The sequence below is a fragment of the Thermobia domestica genome, unplaced genomic scaffold (assembly GCF_964235325.1).
Source record: "Thermobia domestica unplaced genomic scaffold, izTheDome1.hap1.1 HAP1_SCAFFOLD_234, whole genome shotgun sequence".
Classification (NCBI taxonomy): domain Eukaryota; kingdom Metazoa; phylum Arthropoda; class Insecta; order Zygentoma; family Lepismatidae; genus Thermobia; species Thermobia domestica.
In genome coordinates, this window is record NW_027655953.1 from 96,137 (window position 1) to 115,062 (window position 18,926).

Here is an 18,926-nt window from a genome sequence, read left to right on the forward strand (position 1 = left end):
TAAATTTCTTTGGAACACGTAAGAAAACGTTTCGATTTTTTAAACTTTTTGTCCTTTTTCGATCACTGTAATGACATCGCACTTAATTGAGACTTTGTCTGGAGCATTCCAAATCATCATTGAGGTAATAGTTCAGGCTTTTTGTAGATCATCAGAATTTATTGGATGGCCATTTCAAGTAAACTTAAAATTTGTGTGTTTCGTAATCGTAATTTCTATTTCAGATTATTTCGGTTTAAGAAAACGAAGGATTAGGGAGAGGCCCATTTTACTATTTCACAGAGCCTTCTTGATCAAAATAATGAAGAAAAAAAAAACAGTCAAGAAAACCTTTCATTCTTCATTTAATAAATGTGAACCACAAACATCATCAAATCATTGCACTTTTATTGTTCCCAGTGTTGCTAACTGTGACATCAAAGTTAACGAAACTTCGCTAACTTTAAAAGGCTGCAGTTAATTCATGAAGCATTGGTCGAGAATGGTATTTGGTGTGTTTATTATTCATGTAAAGTTGAACCATCTGACAAAATTTCAGAATTTTAAAACATGGTGTTTTCGAGAAAATGGCGCCCAAAAATGGCGATTTTTGAAAATTTTACAATTTCTAGATTTTTTTGCGACAAAACGGTTACACACAGAAGCGATACAAATTTTTTTTTTTCGGAAAGCGGGTAACCAGGTCTTACCAACCGTGAAAACAGAATTTTAAAATCCGAACCGGAAGTGCTCGAAAAAAATTCGCAAACTTCGACTTTTCAGATAAATTGACGTTCATTTGTTAATTTATGTACAAAAAGATATGCATGAGCAAACCAAACTATAATAAAATATAGTCTATTGATATCCCTATGTACATACCACAACAAGAATTATAACTCTACCTGTCTCCATAGCCGAATGGTGAGGCTCCGAAGTTGACCATTTTCCATGTCTTCTACAATTCATAAATTGCACTCCCCGTCTTTGATGGCCCATTACTTGGCGGGAAAATTTTTTTCGACAAAACAAAAAAATATGGGTCTCTTAAAAACATGTCTTGTTACTATAAAAAAAAGTTTCAACAATATTTAAGATGGTGATGGTACATGCTCTGCCTGAATTGAAATGGAAGGCACCATTTGATCATCATGTTTCTACCATGGTTTCCAAGGCTAGAAGGAATCTGGGACTCATCAAATGGGTTGCTAGAGATTTTAAAGGCATTCCAACATGTAAAATCTTATATTGTGCATATGTTCGATCCCATTTGGAATTTGCTAGTTTAATTTGGAATCGTAATCTTACTAGTATCACTGAAGTTCTGGAGTCAGTCCAGATTTCTTTCTTGGCTTGGTTAAAATATAAATTTAAATTACACGATATGACTAATAGGGAGATTCTTGCTAAACTGGATTTACTAGGTCTTGAAGTTCGGCGAAATTTAAGGCAAATCAAATTTATTCATGATATGATACACGCTAGAGTGAATTTAATTGAATATTTATATATCAAAGTTCCCCTGTAAGTCTAGGATTTACCGTTCTATATTATGTAATAATCAATTGGTTGGTTCTCCACTATTTACTACTGTTGACAATATAAATAAATAAAAAAAACTCTTAAAATTGATTTATTTGATCCGAATTTTACAACACTCAAAAAAACAATATTTGGAATGTTTTATTTAATAAATATACAAAATTCACCATGGTTTGGTATATTGTCTATTGAATTTTCATTGTTTTTGTTTTACCTACATTGTTTATATCTGTCTATATGTATTATTAATATCTTTGTAATTTGTTTATTTTTATTACGTTCAATATATTTAATTTCTTAATAATACATTTTGCTTAATTTAATAGTTATTGAATCGAGGTTATGTTGTAACTTTATTTTATAATTTAGTTTGTATCAAACTTTTTTTATTTTGTATTTGGTCGTGATGACTTGATGCATTTTTAATTTGTTTTCTGTTGTTTGTATTTCTCTCGTAATCTTTTATTGTATATTATTGTTATTATTTAAAGTCTCTGCCTTTCTTGGCTTATAGTTTCTGATTTTATGATTTATTTCCTTCCTCCTTTCTTTCTTTAGAAGTCATGGTTTAGAAAGTTGACAATTGATCATCGTTTATAGGAGACGATTTCGAAACATCAAAGTAACGAATGAACTGAGATTTTTTTTGTTTTTCCTTTTTAAGGGTAGATGGGTGGTATCAAATTATACTAAAAATGAGTTAAAGCGTTTATTCTTCCCAGTTTGCGAATTGACAAGGAATGCCAGGGATTCCCATCTGACGAAAAATTATGCGCCCTTGACGAAGAGAATTTTCATCCCAAAGAGGGATAACTTTTCCCCCCCTCTAGAACTTTTCGAATGTTGATGGGGATAGAAACAGAGATCAACTTTTATTTTGTAGACAAGAAGAAGCAATCTTACTGAAGAGGTTGATTTATCAAAATTTCGTTATATATTTATCCTGCCCATGTGTAAAAATTTCATGGACTGCTTGTTGGGGAGGATCAAAAGTTAGGAATAGAGTTCACTTACAGAGGCAGCGTTCAAACCGGAATAAACCATTACCGGCTTATACGTAGATCACAACTGAGCAAAAACGGTAATAAATATCAGAAATAATTTTCTGCTAACGATTACATTCCATTTATTCTCACTTACTCTCTGCTACAACGGGAAGCGGTGGAAATCTACCACAGCTTTATTTATTTTTTATTTATTTATGACGTCTTTTACGTGGCAAAGTTAAGGCTCTGCAGGCTTCTCCGAGCACTTAACCACGTGCATACATTCTTTTTTTTAAAAAAAGCAACAATACATAGAAAATATTAACAGTTTAAAAGAAAAGTATTGAAACACATAAAAAAGAGTATACTACTTAAGTAAAAAAGAAAAATAGTTAAACACTTCAAAAACAAAAATTGAAAATAATATACAATAGAGGAAACAAAATGACATGGAGAAACCTAAATTGCATATTACATATAGCGGCACTAGAAATATGAATATATAAGCTGTACAAATTAACATAGGTTACCTATTGGTTGTGTGCTGGCTTGATTGATTTACACACATCAAAAATGATAAGAGGTAGCGAGAAGAGTTTTTTATTTTTTATTTTATTTTTTTAATCGATTTAGAATAAGTACCATCTCTCTTAAACATCTTTTCAAACGAAAGGTTTGGATATAAACCACTTTTGGATTAATCATTGATCGTCATACAATAAAAACCATAATATATAGCGCGAAGCAATTTCCTGTGCAGGAAATTGGATCCAATTCCAGTTTTAACGTTGATCGTTATAGAGTGAAAACAGTAGTGGATACAAGAAGTATCTCAATTAAGCGTCAAAAGATGATATTTCGTCTTCACTTTAATCTCTCTACTATAACCGGAAATGATAATGGATTTCTATCACTTTCGATTTCAATATTGAGAAAATTTCACGCTATACAAACCGCTCCTTCACGTGCTATACACGTGTCATGGTATATACATAGAAGTATTCACATGCTTGTCCGTCAGTCATTACGACTATACATTACAAAACAAGTAGCAGTGACATGTGTACACAACGCGAGCGAATGGTTTATGGTACATGTATATTTCTAGTGTGTGATGGCTGGGTATGTGGTTTGGGTACAAAACCTCGACCCCCAAAACCTCGCGGCCCAAAATCTCGCCCGGCCAAAACCTCGCGGGACAAAATCTCGCCTGGCCAAAACTTCGCCGCCCAAAACGTCGCGGGCCAAAACCTCGCCTTGATAAAACCTCGCGCCCCAAAATATCGCCATACCCAAAATCTCGCCTAACCAAAACCTCGTTGTAATGATCTCGCGACACGGAATCTCGCCTGGTCTAAATTAAGCGAGACGTAGTGTCGCCTGGGAAGAAATGTCGTCAGGATAAAACCTCTTCACGACCATTTTTTCAATGTAGAATGTTCTATATATTACTATATGTATATATTTAGTAATAACACATAATTACATTAAAATAATGACAAGGAAAATTCTAATGCATGCTTTGGAAATCTATATGACTATGTTTGTTACATTATACCTCTTGAGCCATCCTACCGATCTCAATCAAATTTTCAACATAGATGAGGTTCGAGCCTAGGATGTCTTTTATAATTTCACTTTGTCGGCACAACAAAAGGGAGGGGGAGTGGGATATATATATATATATATATATATATATATATATATATATATATATATATATATATATATATATACAGGGTTTGTCCGGGAAGTAATAGGACTGATTTTATTCCGCCATGACTGTACTTCGGAGCGTGCGCGCACCGACTGGATCCGGTAGAGGGCGTTCCTAGCTAACGAACGAGCGGCTGGTCAGTTGTCTCCGAGCACACGGAGAGTCAGGACAGGCTTTTTCGCGCGACGTGTTTCTGTGAGTGGTGCAAACCGAAAATGCAGCGTTCGTTAGAGCAGAGGTACGCGATTAAATTCTGTGTTAAACTCGGTAAATCTGCGACAGAGACGTTTGATATGATCAAGCAGGCTTACCCAGATGATGCTTTAGCAAGAAGTGGTGTGTTTCGGTGGCACAAGGCTTTTCGGAGGGCCGGGAAGAGGTCGCCGATGAAGACCGTGCTGGAAGACCTTCGACTTCGACAAACACCGACAATGTGACTCGTGTGCGCAAAGTTTTGAACTCAGACCGTCGACTAAGTATTCGTTTAATTGCCCAGATGTTAAATTTACCAAAAACTGTGGTTCATAAAATTGTGACGGAGCATTTGAACATGCGCAAGGTGTGCGCGAAGATTGTCCCAAAAGTGCTCACTGACGACCAGAAATTGCGGCGAGTGGAATTGTGCCAAGAAAATTTGAACATGTGTGAAAGTGACCCCCAATTTTTGAATAACGTAATCACAGGTGACGAATCATGGATCTTTGAGTATGATCCCGAGACAAAGAGGCAATCTTCCGAGTGGCACACGCCGGCGTCTCCTCGTCCAAAAAAGGGAAGAATGAACAAATCCAAAGTGAAAACGATGCTCATTGTCTTTTTTGACATCGAAGGCATCGTCCACCATGAATTTGTTCCTCCTGGACAAACCGTCAACGCCAAGTTTTACGTGGAAGTGCTCAAGAGACTCAAACGAAGGGTCAATCGGGTCCGACCAGACATCGGAGCCGACTGGAAGCTGCACCACGACAACGCCCCGGCTCACACCGCCTTTCTTGTGAACAGCTACCTGACCAAGGCCGGCATCCCAACGCTTCCGCAGCCGCCCTACAGCCCAGATGTGGCCCCCCGGACTTCTTTTTGTTTCCTCGCCTGAAACGCCCGATGAAAGGCAAGCATTTTGAGACGACAGAGGGGATCCAAGCAGCTTGCACCGCGGCTCTCAAGGCTATTCCGGAGAATGACTTCCGTGACGCCTTCAATGCTTGGAAATTGCGCTGGCAGCGCTGCATCGACGCAGAAGGAGCCTATTTTGAAAGTTTTTAAAGAATTGTAACGATTGGCTCAATATTTTTTTTAAAAATCGACTCAGTCCTATTACTTTCCGGACAAACCCTGTATATACAGAGCCATAACTAGAGATTTCGTCGCCCGGGGCGAAGTAGAATTCGGCGCCCCTACTCTCACCACACCAAATTCTTCCTTTCTTTTTTTCTTTTTACTTATAAGAAAAGCAGCAGATATTGTTATACTACACTGAATTTTTATTAAGCTGCAGGCGCGATTTTGGCCCACGTGGTTTTGGCGGCCAGGTTTTGGCCACGCGATGTTTTGGGTGGCGAGGTTTTGGCCCGGCGAGATTTTGTCCCGCGAGGTTTTGGGCGGTGATGTTTCGGCCGTGAGATTTTGTCCGTATCCCTGGGTGGTTTGGGTGGCCACGCGATGTTTTGGGTGGCGAGATTTTGGGCGGCGAGGTTTTGGCCTAGCGAGATTTTGTCCCGCGAGGTTTTGGGCGGCGAGGTTTTGGCCCGGCAAGATTTTGTCCCGCGAGGTTTTGGCCACGCGAGATTTTGGGCGGTGATGTTTCGGCCGCGAGATTTTGTCCGTATTCCTGGGTATGTATATGGGTGAATTTATCCCTCTTGGGAGAAATATTCAGTGACCATACTGGTCCTTCCTCAAGTGTAAGTACCCGGAATTTATGCCAAACAATTATGCTTCATTTTTATCTCGTTCTTTTTCATGGTTCAGTCCCACAGTCAGTGTTGATGCCTTAGTTCAGTTTGAAGTAGTAGTACGTGAAATTTGTGTCTCTGTTTCCTGCTGCTCCTTGACAGCTTTCAATAGACACCGCCAATTATTTAATGATGTAATTACAAATTTATGATTAATATTTTTGACACAAAGCTTTTTTGGAATTTAAGTAGGGTTCACTTACTTTTAAAGGCTCACTTATTTTTAAAATTTAAACCGTAAATCAACCCATACCTTACGCTAGGTAGACCTATGGTTTCGGCCAACAGCAATATTGATGCATATTTCCCAAGGACGCCGATATTCTTGATACCTAGGGACCTCGGAACCCTGCAGAAAACACTAATATATTAACAACGAACCACTTGATTTCTATATCGCCATCAAACAACATTGTTTGCAGTCCTTGACAATCATTCATTGGAAGAGCTGGGACCAGACATTGAGCTAGTTGCATCTCTGGATAATTTATTGTAATTTGAATAGAAAGGGCCGTACCGTTTGTGGAGCAAGTGGGGAGTTTGCTCCAGACCCCACGCTATATGGGAGCGACGCCATAGTCTGTTTAAGAAAAATAAAAATTTACTAGAAAGTAAAAAACAACATGAAATATGAACGTAAAAGTTGTGAAAAATAGTGTTATGCTAATTTTCGGATTGCAAACATAGAGTAAACGAAATGGTTGTATATTTTTTAAAGATTTCCAGTGAACAGCAATTAGACAACAAATATGTTAAATAGCTACTATTATGTATACTACAAGCATTGAAAGTGAAATCAGCAGACGTCACATGCCATGTAAAATGTTTCCCCTTAGTTTGAGGTTACAATAAATGTTAAAATGCACCCACTTCGTTTACTGTCAGATACTAAATTTAAATAATTCTAGAAAATTTTGATTTAGTAAAATCAGTAGTGCATATTAAATTGTAGATCTACAGAATTACTGTTTAGTAGTTGGTTTATGCTGAACCAGTTTATTTATTTATTATTTATTTATTTATTTATTTTATTTTTATTTTCACTGTCGGTATATACGTACGTATATCTTTTTAAGTTAATAAGGAGTAGAAGCAAACCTATCAGAAATTGGTTCAGATTGAAAATTACTGGCACACATACGGTTGCAAGCGTAGTATCTTTTGGACATACACATGGCTATAAGCCTACTATTATTGCCTAGGATTATTTTGTAATTTTATAGTTATTAATTATTCACGCCCGTATTGCAAAGGATGGGCGTAAAAAATGTAGTTAGGATCATTCTAAAAGTATATTATATTTTTTTTTCCTTGAAAATCTTACATGTATACTATTCCATGTGTATGAACAACTTGCCAATTTGCACATTTGAGAGCTTGTATTGTGTATAATTGCTTTTCCTTACGGTGTATTACTTGATAATGGTGCTAGCGTTAATTATGCGATTTCTATTTTTATCACTGTGGCACATATTCCTTCCATATTGCTCTTTCCTTTTGAATTATTAGATTTCATTTGTAAATTTTCTAAATAGTGATCCTCGTGTCTAACCAACTTTACTTTATCTACAAAAGAATCTCAAATGTAAGTAATTTTTCATCTATTGTTCCTGTTTATTGTAGACTTAACAATACATCTATCCCTTCACCCGATTGTGTAGTTTAAAAAAAAAAAAAAAAAAAAAAAAAACATGGTAATTACCATGATAACTGAAAGGAAAATAATATAACTATTTCAGTTTATACCACGAAACGTACTTATAAAGTTAGCAATGGCTATGTTATAGATAACTATGTTTCATATCCAATTTAATTTTAGCACAGCCAAAGTTTGATGTAAAATTCATATGAGCTAATGGACACATTCCGTAATGTTTTGTGTCCATGCAGCACAAAATTTGCGATTTAGTTTGCGATAATCGGCATAGCACTTACAATGAATTCTTACATTTTTTAGCGCTGCGTTGCTGTACGCAGAATTTTGCGGAAACTGATACGGAATGATCCCCTATATAAGAATTTGTATATTATTAAACTCTAAAGCTAGTTCTTCTATATTCAATAAAATAGAATACTGCGTTTCAAACAGTTACTACAAGTGAATTCGCCGATAACTTATTATATTACGTTAAGGTTGGAGCGATCGGTCTAATTATTGTCGCATTGAATGCTACATTGCTAGTTACTGATCTTATGTGATTCTTATCCTAATATCACATAACAGTACCCTACCCGCATTCTCCTTACCATTTATATCACAGCTGCATCTGGGCAACGCTGTTTTCAAAGCCAATAATAAGAAATATAAAAAGATAAATTGATGTAGGATTTATTTAAAAAGAAGACGACGACTACGACGAAAAACTCCTTTCTTTTCAGGTTAAGCCCTCTGGTCAAATAAACAGTAGCATATGATGATGATTATTAATAATTAGTCGATTTTTGTTTTAGAAATGCATTATAGAATTTAATGCTTTCTGATCCTATCAGTGCTACTAACTGACAAATTATTATTCAGTTCAACTTTTTTTTTTCCTTCAATGCACAAAAATGAGCTGCGTAGCATATTGTGAAACAGCAGTAGATTTCCAAATTATGGGTTTTAGTACTGCAACCGAAAGTGGTAGATCTATAACTTCCGGTTGCAATAGAGGAATCAGTCGAAGATGGAACTTGTCCTTCAAACGTTGAATCCATATGAAAGCATTTTCTCTGCAGTTCTTGATCCAAAATGATCAGAATTGAAATTGGAAGTTATATAGTTTTCTACAGCTTTCAGTTTTTCTATAAAAATAAGGGCGGAAATAGAAACTATTCCTACAAAACTGATTCCATATAAGGTAAAGTATATATTCCATTACTTCTAGCTAGCTATTATCGTATTTCTTTGTGGCTATCAGTGTAGAAACTTAAAAGAATAAGTATTGCTCATTAAGTTTGAATAGAGAGAGAAAAATTAGGAAATTCTATTTGGACAATAATAACCAACGTTCTAGTAGTGATGGAGGCGTTATTATGGCTAGAAGTGAAAACATCAAAGTACCAAAGTACATTGTCGGACCTCTTTGGGGGGGCCTCTTCCTCCCCCCCTCCCTACGCCACTGGGATCGATGTAAGAAGTGACTTGGACTAAGGAGGAATTACATTGGGCAACACAGAAAACACTTCACGTCTGGGCAACTTCATATTCTTTAAATTAGGAAGTTGTTAATCATCCCTGCGTAACACATTTAATAATTTCAAACAATGTACGACAAAAGCAGTAGAAAAGTTAGATAAAAATAAAATCACCCACTGGTATTTCGAAACAGGTTCAAAAGTATTGTATCGCCACAAAAATAAACTACTTGACACTCATGGCTATCGAAACAATTGTATAGTCTGTCCAGTCACATTGATCCATGACGAGCTTCTTAACTTTTTTTGTCGAAAAACTTGTGTGTACTTTTTAACATTTGCCAATATACTATTTTGTTCTAAAAGTATCATTACAGTAAGTAACAAATGAGGATCTGAGTATTTCAAACAGCAAACTGTGATATGTGTTCGAAAGTCTCGTCATTTTTTCCCATTACTTTCCCTCCTATCGAATTACTTCGAATATGTTGTTGTTGGGACGTGGAAAAATTCAGTCGCTAATTATGTTTTGGAGAAGAGTACATTAATTCGCCTCCTTTACATCTTCGGAATTTGAAATTTTGTACAAATGCTGTTCATGATCTCTAGGCTGAAGATAAGACAGAGTTTCGCAAAATGCGGTTCCAAAGTGGAGAAAGAGGACATTGAATCTTTTCTTGCCTGTTGTCAGATTTCCGAAACAATTTAACATAACAATTTTAAATTTTGTACAGATGTCCATGAATCCTGTGCTTGCATATCGCGAAATGCTATTATAGTGCAGAAAGGATATAAAACTTTCCCTCGCTATTCATCTTACATCTGAAATTGTTTGGCGTTCGAAATTGAAATTTTGTGCAAATATTCTCCTTAGGCTCTCAACCATGAGTAAAATGAGATTTCTTAAATTCAACACCCAAAAGGATGGAAATGGGGTTTTAATGCTTTGTCATTCTTTACGATTTATCCTACATTGCTCGGTCTTGGAAAGCGAAATTTCTTACAAATCTGTATATCCTAAATTATAGGTAAAATCTAACTCGAAATAGTGAATAGTAGGACTTTTTAAAAAATACTATTATGTATTTCTTTTGAAACGCTAGGTATACAATCACGAAGCTTAGGGCCACCTCTCAGAAAATTAATTTCAAGGGGGTTGGAGATAGACTTACGTTTCTGTCTAACAAGTTGCATCAATTAGAATAAATTCACCATTTTCGGATGTTAAAAGATTTGGCTCGGTCTTGACATTGTGAAAAGTTACCTATAGACGTTGTGAGGGATCATGTAATTTCACTGAAATCGAACTTCCAAAATGTGTTCTGAAATCAGAAAATAATAATAATAATAATAATAATAATAATAATAATAATAATAATAATAATAATAATAATAATAATAATAATAATAATAATAATAATAATAATAATAATAATAATTGCAAAGAATGGATACCTCTGCTAATAATAAACATTTTAATTAAGTATACCCTATTTTAAGTGAAAGTTCACAGAGGTAACGTCCTTTTCTGTTTTGGGGAGTGTTAAATTGTATTAGCTTGTGAAGATGTTATTTGATAACAGAAAATAATACGAAAAATTGGTGAATATAGGTCTGGAAACAATTCTCCATACGGACCGAGTTTTATTACATCGTCATTGTTGCAGTTATTTTCTCTATCTCTTCACAGGTACCATGACTGACCTTTCTAAATATCAGGCAGAGCGTCAACGGCATAATTTCCCCACGATGTTGGGCATTGACGGTTTGCAAAAGCTATATGGAACAAGTTTTACGCCTGTGGTTTTATTACGAAGTTTAGGGTTGCAAATCACTGATAATTTACATCCTGTCAAGGTATGTCTTAAAGTTACTTGAATATTCAGTCAGTATTGTCGATATGATTACATTTTTCATTTCTTTCAATTCTACCTTGTTCAGTTGTACTTTCGCACTTCTTAACTTAATTTCTGTTTTATATTATATATTTGTCTGCCTTTTCAAACCCATTTGTTTTCTTTTTATACTTTTTGCATTTCTTACGTTCATTTTTCTTGCAATGGAGGTCAGTTGATTACATGTGATAAAATATGTTTCCAAAATGGGAATTGAAAACTTTTAATAGTAATATATGCTACTTAACTATTTTATGCTACGTTTAGCTTTAAAGAGAACAATGAACTGAAAGAAAGAGAAAAAAAACCTGAAAAAAGTCCTGTATAACACTTCGTTGAAGGACGAAAACATGCTGCAAATAAAGTAGAGACGATGTGTAAGCTTTTTTCGATTGACATTTGGAAGGAATTCTTGGCAGCTAAAGACGAAGAGTGAACAATGTGACAAAAGTTGCTGATCTGGCCAAGAAAATCACGAAAAGATGGATTTTATCATTTGGATAAAGATTAGTACTTTAACTGCCTCTATCTTCAGAGAAGTTAATGTAGAGACAGTCTCTCAAATGAGAGTTAAATTCTTTGTATGACATTTCAGGTATATTTTAAACATTGTTTAAGTTAATTTTGAGTTTAGTGTCCCGTTCAGCAATGAGGCTATATGAGACGTGGACCTACTGATTAACGTGAAATCCGAACATGAGCTCCCGCCGGGAATCGAACCCGGGTCTCCCACGCCAAAACATTGTTTCCATTTGGAAATTACTAAACCTCTTTTTTCATATTAAACGGACATTTTTACTGATTTTTCATATTGCGCTATAAGATACTTTAGTGTTGGCTGATTACGGAAAGTACTTCCTTTCGGTCAGCCATTGATTCTAATTAGTCGGAATTTGCAATTGAATTTCGGTCTGTTACTCGTGCGCTTAAAACAATGACCACCATGTTTATATTCGTCTGTCGGTTCAGGGGAAACTGTGTGTGCCGCTCTGTAGGAAAACGGCAAAGAGAAAAATGCGATGCATGTTTTTCAAGTGTCTATTCCGTTGCTAATAAAACTACATCGAGTAGAAAATAAAGAGAAAGCTTTCTTTGAAAAATATACTATTTGTCTATTTGTTTATAATGAGTTATTATTTGAATATACTCGAATATCTAAGGATAAGGTTATAGTATACTAATTTGCCAAATTATACAACAAAGTATTTAACCTATCCTATTTTACGGACTATAAGTTGCATCTTAATTTTTAAGCATTTTTTAAAAAAAATATCGTAATATTTTTTTACTATTTTTATTATTAGATTGCAAAGCCAGACTAAAAAAAAAGTCTTAGTTTATAAAACCGAACTGACTTTTAAAATCGCTAAAAATCGTCATGTGAACTTTCTTCGTCGTCGTCTTCCTTTTCTCGTCATCATTGTCCTCTTCATATATAATGTGGTCTTCACTGCCATCGAAAGCGTTACTTATGCCGCACTTGAAAGATTTGACAATAATATCTTTTCTCATTTTAAGACCACGAGTCTTCTCTCACTCTAGACCCATACTATTTTCTGAATCCAATGTTGCCAGAGAGAGATAGATTTCCTACAACATCGAATATATGGCCATTTTTAAGACTGACGGGAATTTTAAATCAAACACTGAACATTTTTTTTTTATTAATTTCGAGTATAAGACGCGCCTGAATTTTGGAGGAGACTTTTCGAAGAAAAAAGTCCGTAAAATACGATACATACTGAAATATTACTCAGTAAGTCAATGTGTTGAATTTACTAAACCTTAAATATGTAACTAGTGTTATATGTGTTACTTTACTTAGGAGTACATCACAAACAGTGCCAGTGTCTATGAACATACGTGCCCATCCAAGGTTTGCCGTTTTTTTCTTTCTTTTTTCTTTTTTTCTTTTTCTTTTTTTTAAAATAATGTAAGCTACACAGAAACACACGAAGCCTGTTCTGATAGTAAGTTTTATTTAGTAACTTTTCGTAAATGCACATTGTTTGCATTCTGAGCTAATATACTAATTAATGTCAGCATATTTCAGTCACCAACAGACCTTACGAAGGGAATCCTATTCATAATTAAGAAAAAACTATCAATATAAAAGCACAGTGATTTGATAATAGAATGCTAATTTATGGTATTCAAATTCATCGTAGATTTGATAAGGAATGCGTTCAGGGATGACTCCCGAAGAACTTTATTTAGGAGAAAACATTTCTCCAAGCAAAACAATAATCTAAATTCTCTACTGAATTCGATACTAGGACGTAAAAACTTAAGGTGATAATCATGTCCATGAGCTTTGTATTATCGGACTACTTTACACATCAGCAGTATTATTTCACCATCCTTGTCTTTAATCAATGAAACATACTCATAAATTATGTTAGTCCATGAAATGTATATAACTGAACTGATATAATTGGTAAAATTTGGTAAATAGTGGTCCATGTGAATACTTGCAGATGGCTTAAGTGTTTTGACACATGAAATAACATTTAAATCAACAAATAAACAGATATGAAAGTACAGGAATGAGAACAAATTAGTTCCAGTTGGCTGATTACTGAATGAAATGAAATAGAATTTCTGGTTTTCCGTCCCATATTTATGACCTGTAGATTGAGAAACGGAGGATTAACGAAAGTGAATGATGATAAAATAATTGGTGGAATGGTCATGTAGAAAGAAACTCCAGAACCGTAAGAAAATCCATGTCCACCACAAACTCACATAGCCTGGGATTGAACCAGTGACCCCTCGCACCAGATGTAAGCACTCCACCACTAATCCACCTAGTTCCTTGATTACTGAATGAGTACGAATGTTTGTAATATGTCATGACGAGTAATGTGCACAATTATTATGCTCCAGTGGGTGAAGCAGTATAAATGAAACCAACCTACAGTAACGAAACTTAAACAAAGGGCTAAACTCTTCAACATTTACTTTTATGATTTTTTTTCCTCTTGTCGACCTCGGAAAAGGTACAAAACGCAATATTTCACGATCTAATCTTTTACAAGTGTACCACTATGTACCACTACAGCCCACACTCAGAGCTGACGAAAGAAAAATTATAAATATGTTCATATGCTCAGAACACTATTTCGTGTGACATTGTTGAAAAGAAAAAGTTGAAGGTTCAAAGCAGTAAATAATAACATATGTAATGAATTTCTGTTAATATTCCTCTTGTCGAAAAATTCCGGCAGTAGCAGTAGCCATTGTGACTTGAAATACGAGTCTGTGCCTAAATAATTTAAATCCAAAATATGTAGTCCTAAACATCAAATTGTATTTGTATTATTATAGCGCTAACTGCTGAGTACTGGCTTTTTGCTCAGAAAAAAAAAAATGTTGGAACACTGCTCTTGTTCATAATGTTCTTTCGGCAGCCTAATAATTTGTGCTACTGCTACTAGTCTGCCTCTGTTTGGACAGAAAGGAAGTATCCATTGTGATAATTTCGTAGATAGTTTTCTTCTATTGTTCTTAACGATGGAATCATTAAATTAGAACTTTTGGTCAGAAAGGAAGTATCCGTTGTGATAATTTCGTAGATAGTTTTCTTCTATTGTTCTTAACGATGGAATCATTAAATTAGAACTTTTGGTCAGAAAGGAAGTATCCATTGTGATAATTTCGTAGATAGTTTTCTTCTATTGTTCTTAACGATGGAATCATTAAATTAGAACTTTTGGTCAGAAAGGAAGTATCCGTTGTGATAATTTCGTAGATAGTTTTCTTCTATTGTTCTTAACGATGGAATCATTAAATTAGAACTTTTGGTCAGAAAGGAAGTATCCATTGTGATAATTTCGTAGATAGTTTTCTTCTATTGTTCTTAACGATGGAATCATTAAATTAGAACTAATGGTCAGAAAGGAAGTATCCATTGTGATAATTTCGTAGATAGTTTTCTTCTATTGTTCTTAACGATGGAATCATTAAATTAGAACTTTTGGTAGAAAAGGAAGTATCCGTTGGTGATAATTTCGTAGATAGTTTTCTTCTATTGTTCTTAACGATGGAATCATTAAATTAGAACTTTTGGTCAGAAAGGAAGTATCCATTGTGATAATTTCGTAGATAGTTTTCTTCTATTGTTCTTAACGATGGAATCATTAAATTAGAAACTTTTGGTCAGAAAGGAAGTATCCGTTGTGATAATTTCGTAGATAGTTTTCTTCTATTGTTCTTAACGATAGAATCATTAAATTAGAAACTTTTGGTCAGAAAGGAAGTATCCATTGCGATAATTTCGTAGATAGTTTTCTTCTATTGTTCTTAACGATGGAGTCATTAAATTAGAAACTTTTGGTCAGAAAGGAAGTATCCATTGCGATAATTTCGTAGATAGTTTTCTTCTATTGTTCTTAACGATGGAATCATTAAATTAGGACTTATCGTCAGAAAGGAAGTATCGGTTGTGATAATTTCGTAGATAGTTTTCTTCTATTGTTCTTAACGATAGAATCATTAAATTAGAACTTTTGGTCAGAAAGGAAGTATCCATTGCGATAATTTCGTAGATAGTTTTCTTCTATTGTTCTTAACGATGGAATCATTAAATTAGGACTTATCGTCAGAAAGGAAGTATCCGTTGTGATAATTTCGTAGATAGTTTTCTTCTATTGTTCTTAACGATGAAATCATTAAATTAGGACTTATCGTCAGAAAGGAAGTATCCGTTGTGATAATTTCGTAGATAGTTTTCTTCTATTGTTCTTAACGATGGAATCATTAAATTAGGACTTATCGTCAGAAAGGAAGTATCCATTGTGATAATTTCGTAGATAGTTTTCTTCTATTGTTCTTAACGATGGAATCATTAAATTAGAACTTTTGGTCAGAAAGGAAGTATCCGTTGTGATAATTTCGTAGATAGTTTTCTTCTATTGTTCTTAACGATGGAATCATTAAATTAGGACTTATCGTCAGAAAGGAAGTATCCGTTGTGATAATTTCGTAGATAGTTTTCTTCTATTGTTCTTAACGATGGAATCATTAAATTAGGACTTATCGTCAGAAAGGAAGTATCCGTTGTGATAATTTCGTAGATAGTTTTCTTCTATTGTTCTTAACGATGGAATTATTAAATTAGGACTTATCGTCAGAAAGGAAGTATCCATTGCGATAATTTCGTAGATAGTTTTCTTCTATTGTTCTTAACGATGGAATCATTAAATTAGGACTTATCGTCAGAAAGGAAGTATCCGTTGTGATAATTTCGTAGATAGTTTTCTTCTATTGTTCTTAACGATGGAATCATTAAATTAGAACTAATGGTCAGAAAGGAAGTATCCATTGTGATAATTTCGTAGATAGTTTTCTTCTATTGTTCTTAACGATGGAATCATTAAATTAGGACTTATCGTCAGAAAGGAAGTATCCGTTGTGATAATTTCGTAGATAGTTTCCTTATATTGTTCTTAACGATGGAATCATTAAATTAAGACTTATCGTCAGAAAGGAAGTATCCGTTGTGATAATTTCGTAGATAGTTTTCTTCTATTGTTCTTAACGATGGAATCATTAAATTAGAACGTTTGGTTAGAAAGGAAGTATCCATTGCGATAATTTCGTAGATAGTTTTTTTCTATTGTTCTTAACGATGGAATCATTAAATTAGGACTTATCGTCAGAAAGGAAGTATCCGTTGTGATAATTTCGTAGATAGTTTTTTTCTATTGTTCTTAACGATGGAATCATTAAATTAGGACTTACCGTCAGAAAGGAAGTATCCGTTGTGATAATTTCGTAGATAGTTTTCTTCTATTGTTCTTAACGATGGAATCATTAAATTAGAACTAATGGTCAGAAAGGAAGTATCCATTGTGATAATTTCGTAGATAGTTTTCTTCTATTGTTCTTAACGATGGAATCATTAAATTAGGACTTATCGTCAGAAAGGAAGTATCCGTTGTGATAATTTCGTAGATAGTTTTCTTCTATTGTTCTTAACGATGGAATCATTAAATTAGAACTTTTGGTCAGAAAGGAAGTATCCATTGTGATAATTTCGTAGATAGTTTTTTTCTATTGTTCTTAACGATGGAATCATTAAATTAGGACTTATCGTCAGAAAGGAAGTATCCGTTGTGATAATTTCGTAGATAGTTTTCTTCTATTGTTCTTAACGATGGAATCATTAAATTAGGACTTATCGTCAGAAAGGAAGTATCCATTGTGATAATTTCGTAGATAGTTTTCTTCTATTGTTCTTAACGTTACGTAGTAGTAAATCTTGTACTTTAGTGTACATCCTAATACAAATTAGTGAAAAAAGGGTAATTCCTTTTTTTTCTCTCTCTCTGTGTAGGATACTTTATATAAAGCACTTCAATGTAAGTTCTTTATACGGTGTTTGATTGTATGTTTTCCTCAACATTGCATAAATCTTGTATGAATAATCCTTATATCTATTCTTACACTAAATATTGTCTTTCAGGCTTCAATAAATTGACACATAAGATACTCAATATCTTAATAATACGAATTACATAGATATGTGATGAACATGAATCACACATCATTATTCAAAATGATCATCTTTAGCATGCATGCAGTCCCTATGTCTTTATAGAGACAGATCAGTTTCACTACGTAACACTGCAATAGGATATTATGTTAATGCCTTCACAAGATAGTTTTTCAAATTTTCAATATTTGGGTGCCTCTTCTTGCAAGCTATTTACTGAAGCACAGATCTCAATTCGTAATCCGGAAAATGTAAGTAAAGAACCTTAATACTCACTGCAGACCAAAGTATTTCATTAAGAAGCGCTTCCGTATAATACGATTTCCATCATTAGCTTAGTTCGAAAAAGAAAAAAAACGTAGAAAAGAAACATGGATGGGTAAAAAAAGCTTAAAAATGAATTTTAAAAAAAGGATTTCCATTATCAGCTTAGTTCGAAAAAAAATTAAACAAGGAAAAGAAACATGGATGGATAAAAAAAGTTAAAAAGAAATTTAAAAATCAGGTTGTTTTTTTCACGCTTAATTTTCTTTTCGAACTAAGCTAATGATGGGAATCGTATTTTCCGAAAGCGTTTCTTATAGAGAAATACTTTGGTCTGCGGTGAGTATTAAGCTATTTTTACTTATATTTTTCTAAATAGCTTTCCACTAACGATCTGTGCGCATTATCTTTTGTTTTCGCTTGTGGAGTGGAATATCATATTACTGAGTCATCAACAAAATGCAGTTAGATCAACGACGCAATAATAAATTCTTTTCGACGCTCGAATAATTCCAACCTTTTTGCATTTTGTTCCCACTAGTTTCGATTTTATCGAAGTTTCCTGTTCTACATTAAGTGAAAATAGCTTATACAAATGAAGGGATTTTGGAATATGGTTCTGTCTTTCGATTGTAATGAATTTTAATTCACAAAGAAATTTATTTCGGAAATGTTTACGAGTTCATGATAATTGCTAATAAAGGTGCTTATCATCGTAAACTTTGGGTTAATGCTTAGTGAATAGCTGGACTAATTTCATCGGATTCTTGACATTATGGAATATGTCTACAGATACGAAAGTGTACTTTCCACTTTGTGCTTATAATGCAATATTTATTAATCGTTATACATTTGTAGGTACGCGTTTGATAGTTTACATTTGGTATGATTTATTAATGGTAATGCCTCTCATCAGTTAAAAAAAAAAAATAGTGTATATTCTCATTTTAAAACTACTCTGACATTAAAAATTATGCA

At 34.1% G+C, this 18,926-nt stretch overlaps 1 protein-coding gene across 1 annotated transcript in view; it reads left to right on the forward strand.

The window, feature by feature from the left end:
- Window positions 1-18,926, forward strand: part of Coq6 (ubiquinone biosynthesis protein COQ6, mitochondrial) — a 57,486-nt gene that overhangs the window by 34,141 nt on the left and 4,419 nt on the right. The window contains exon 6 of the mRNA XM_081747426.1: window positions 10,984-11,150. Coding sequence (XP_081603552.1) covers window positions 10,984-11,150 — 167 coding nt within the window. The remainder of the gene's footprint in view (window positions 1-10,983; window positions 11,151-18,926) is intronic.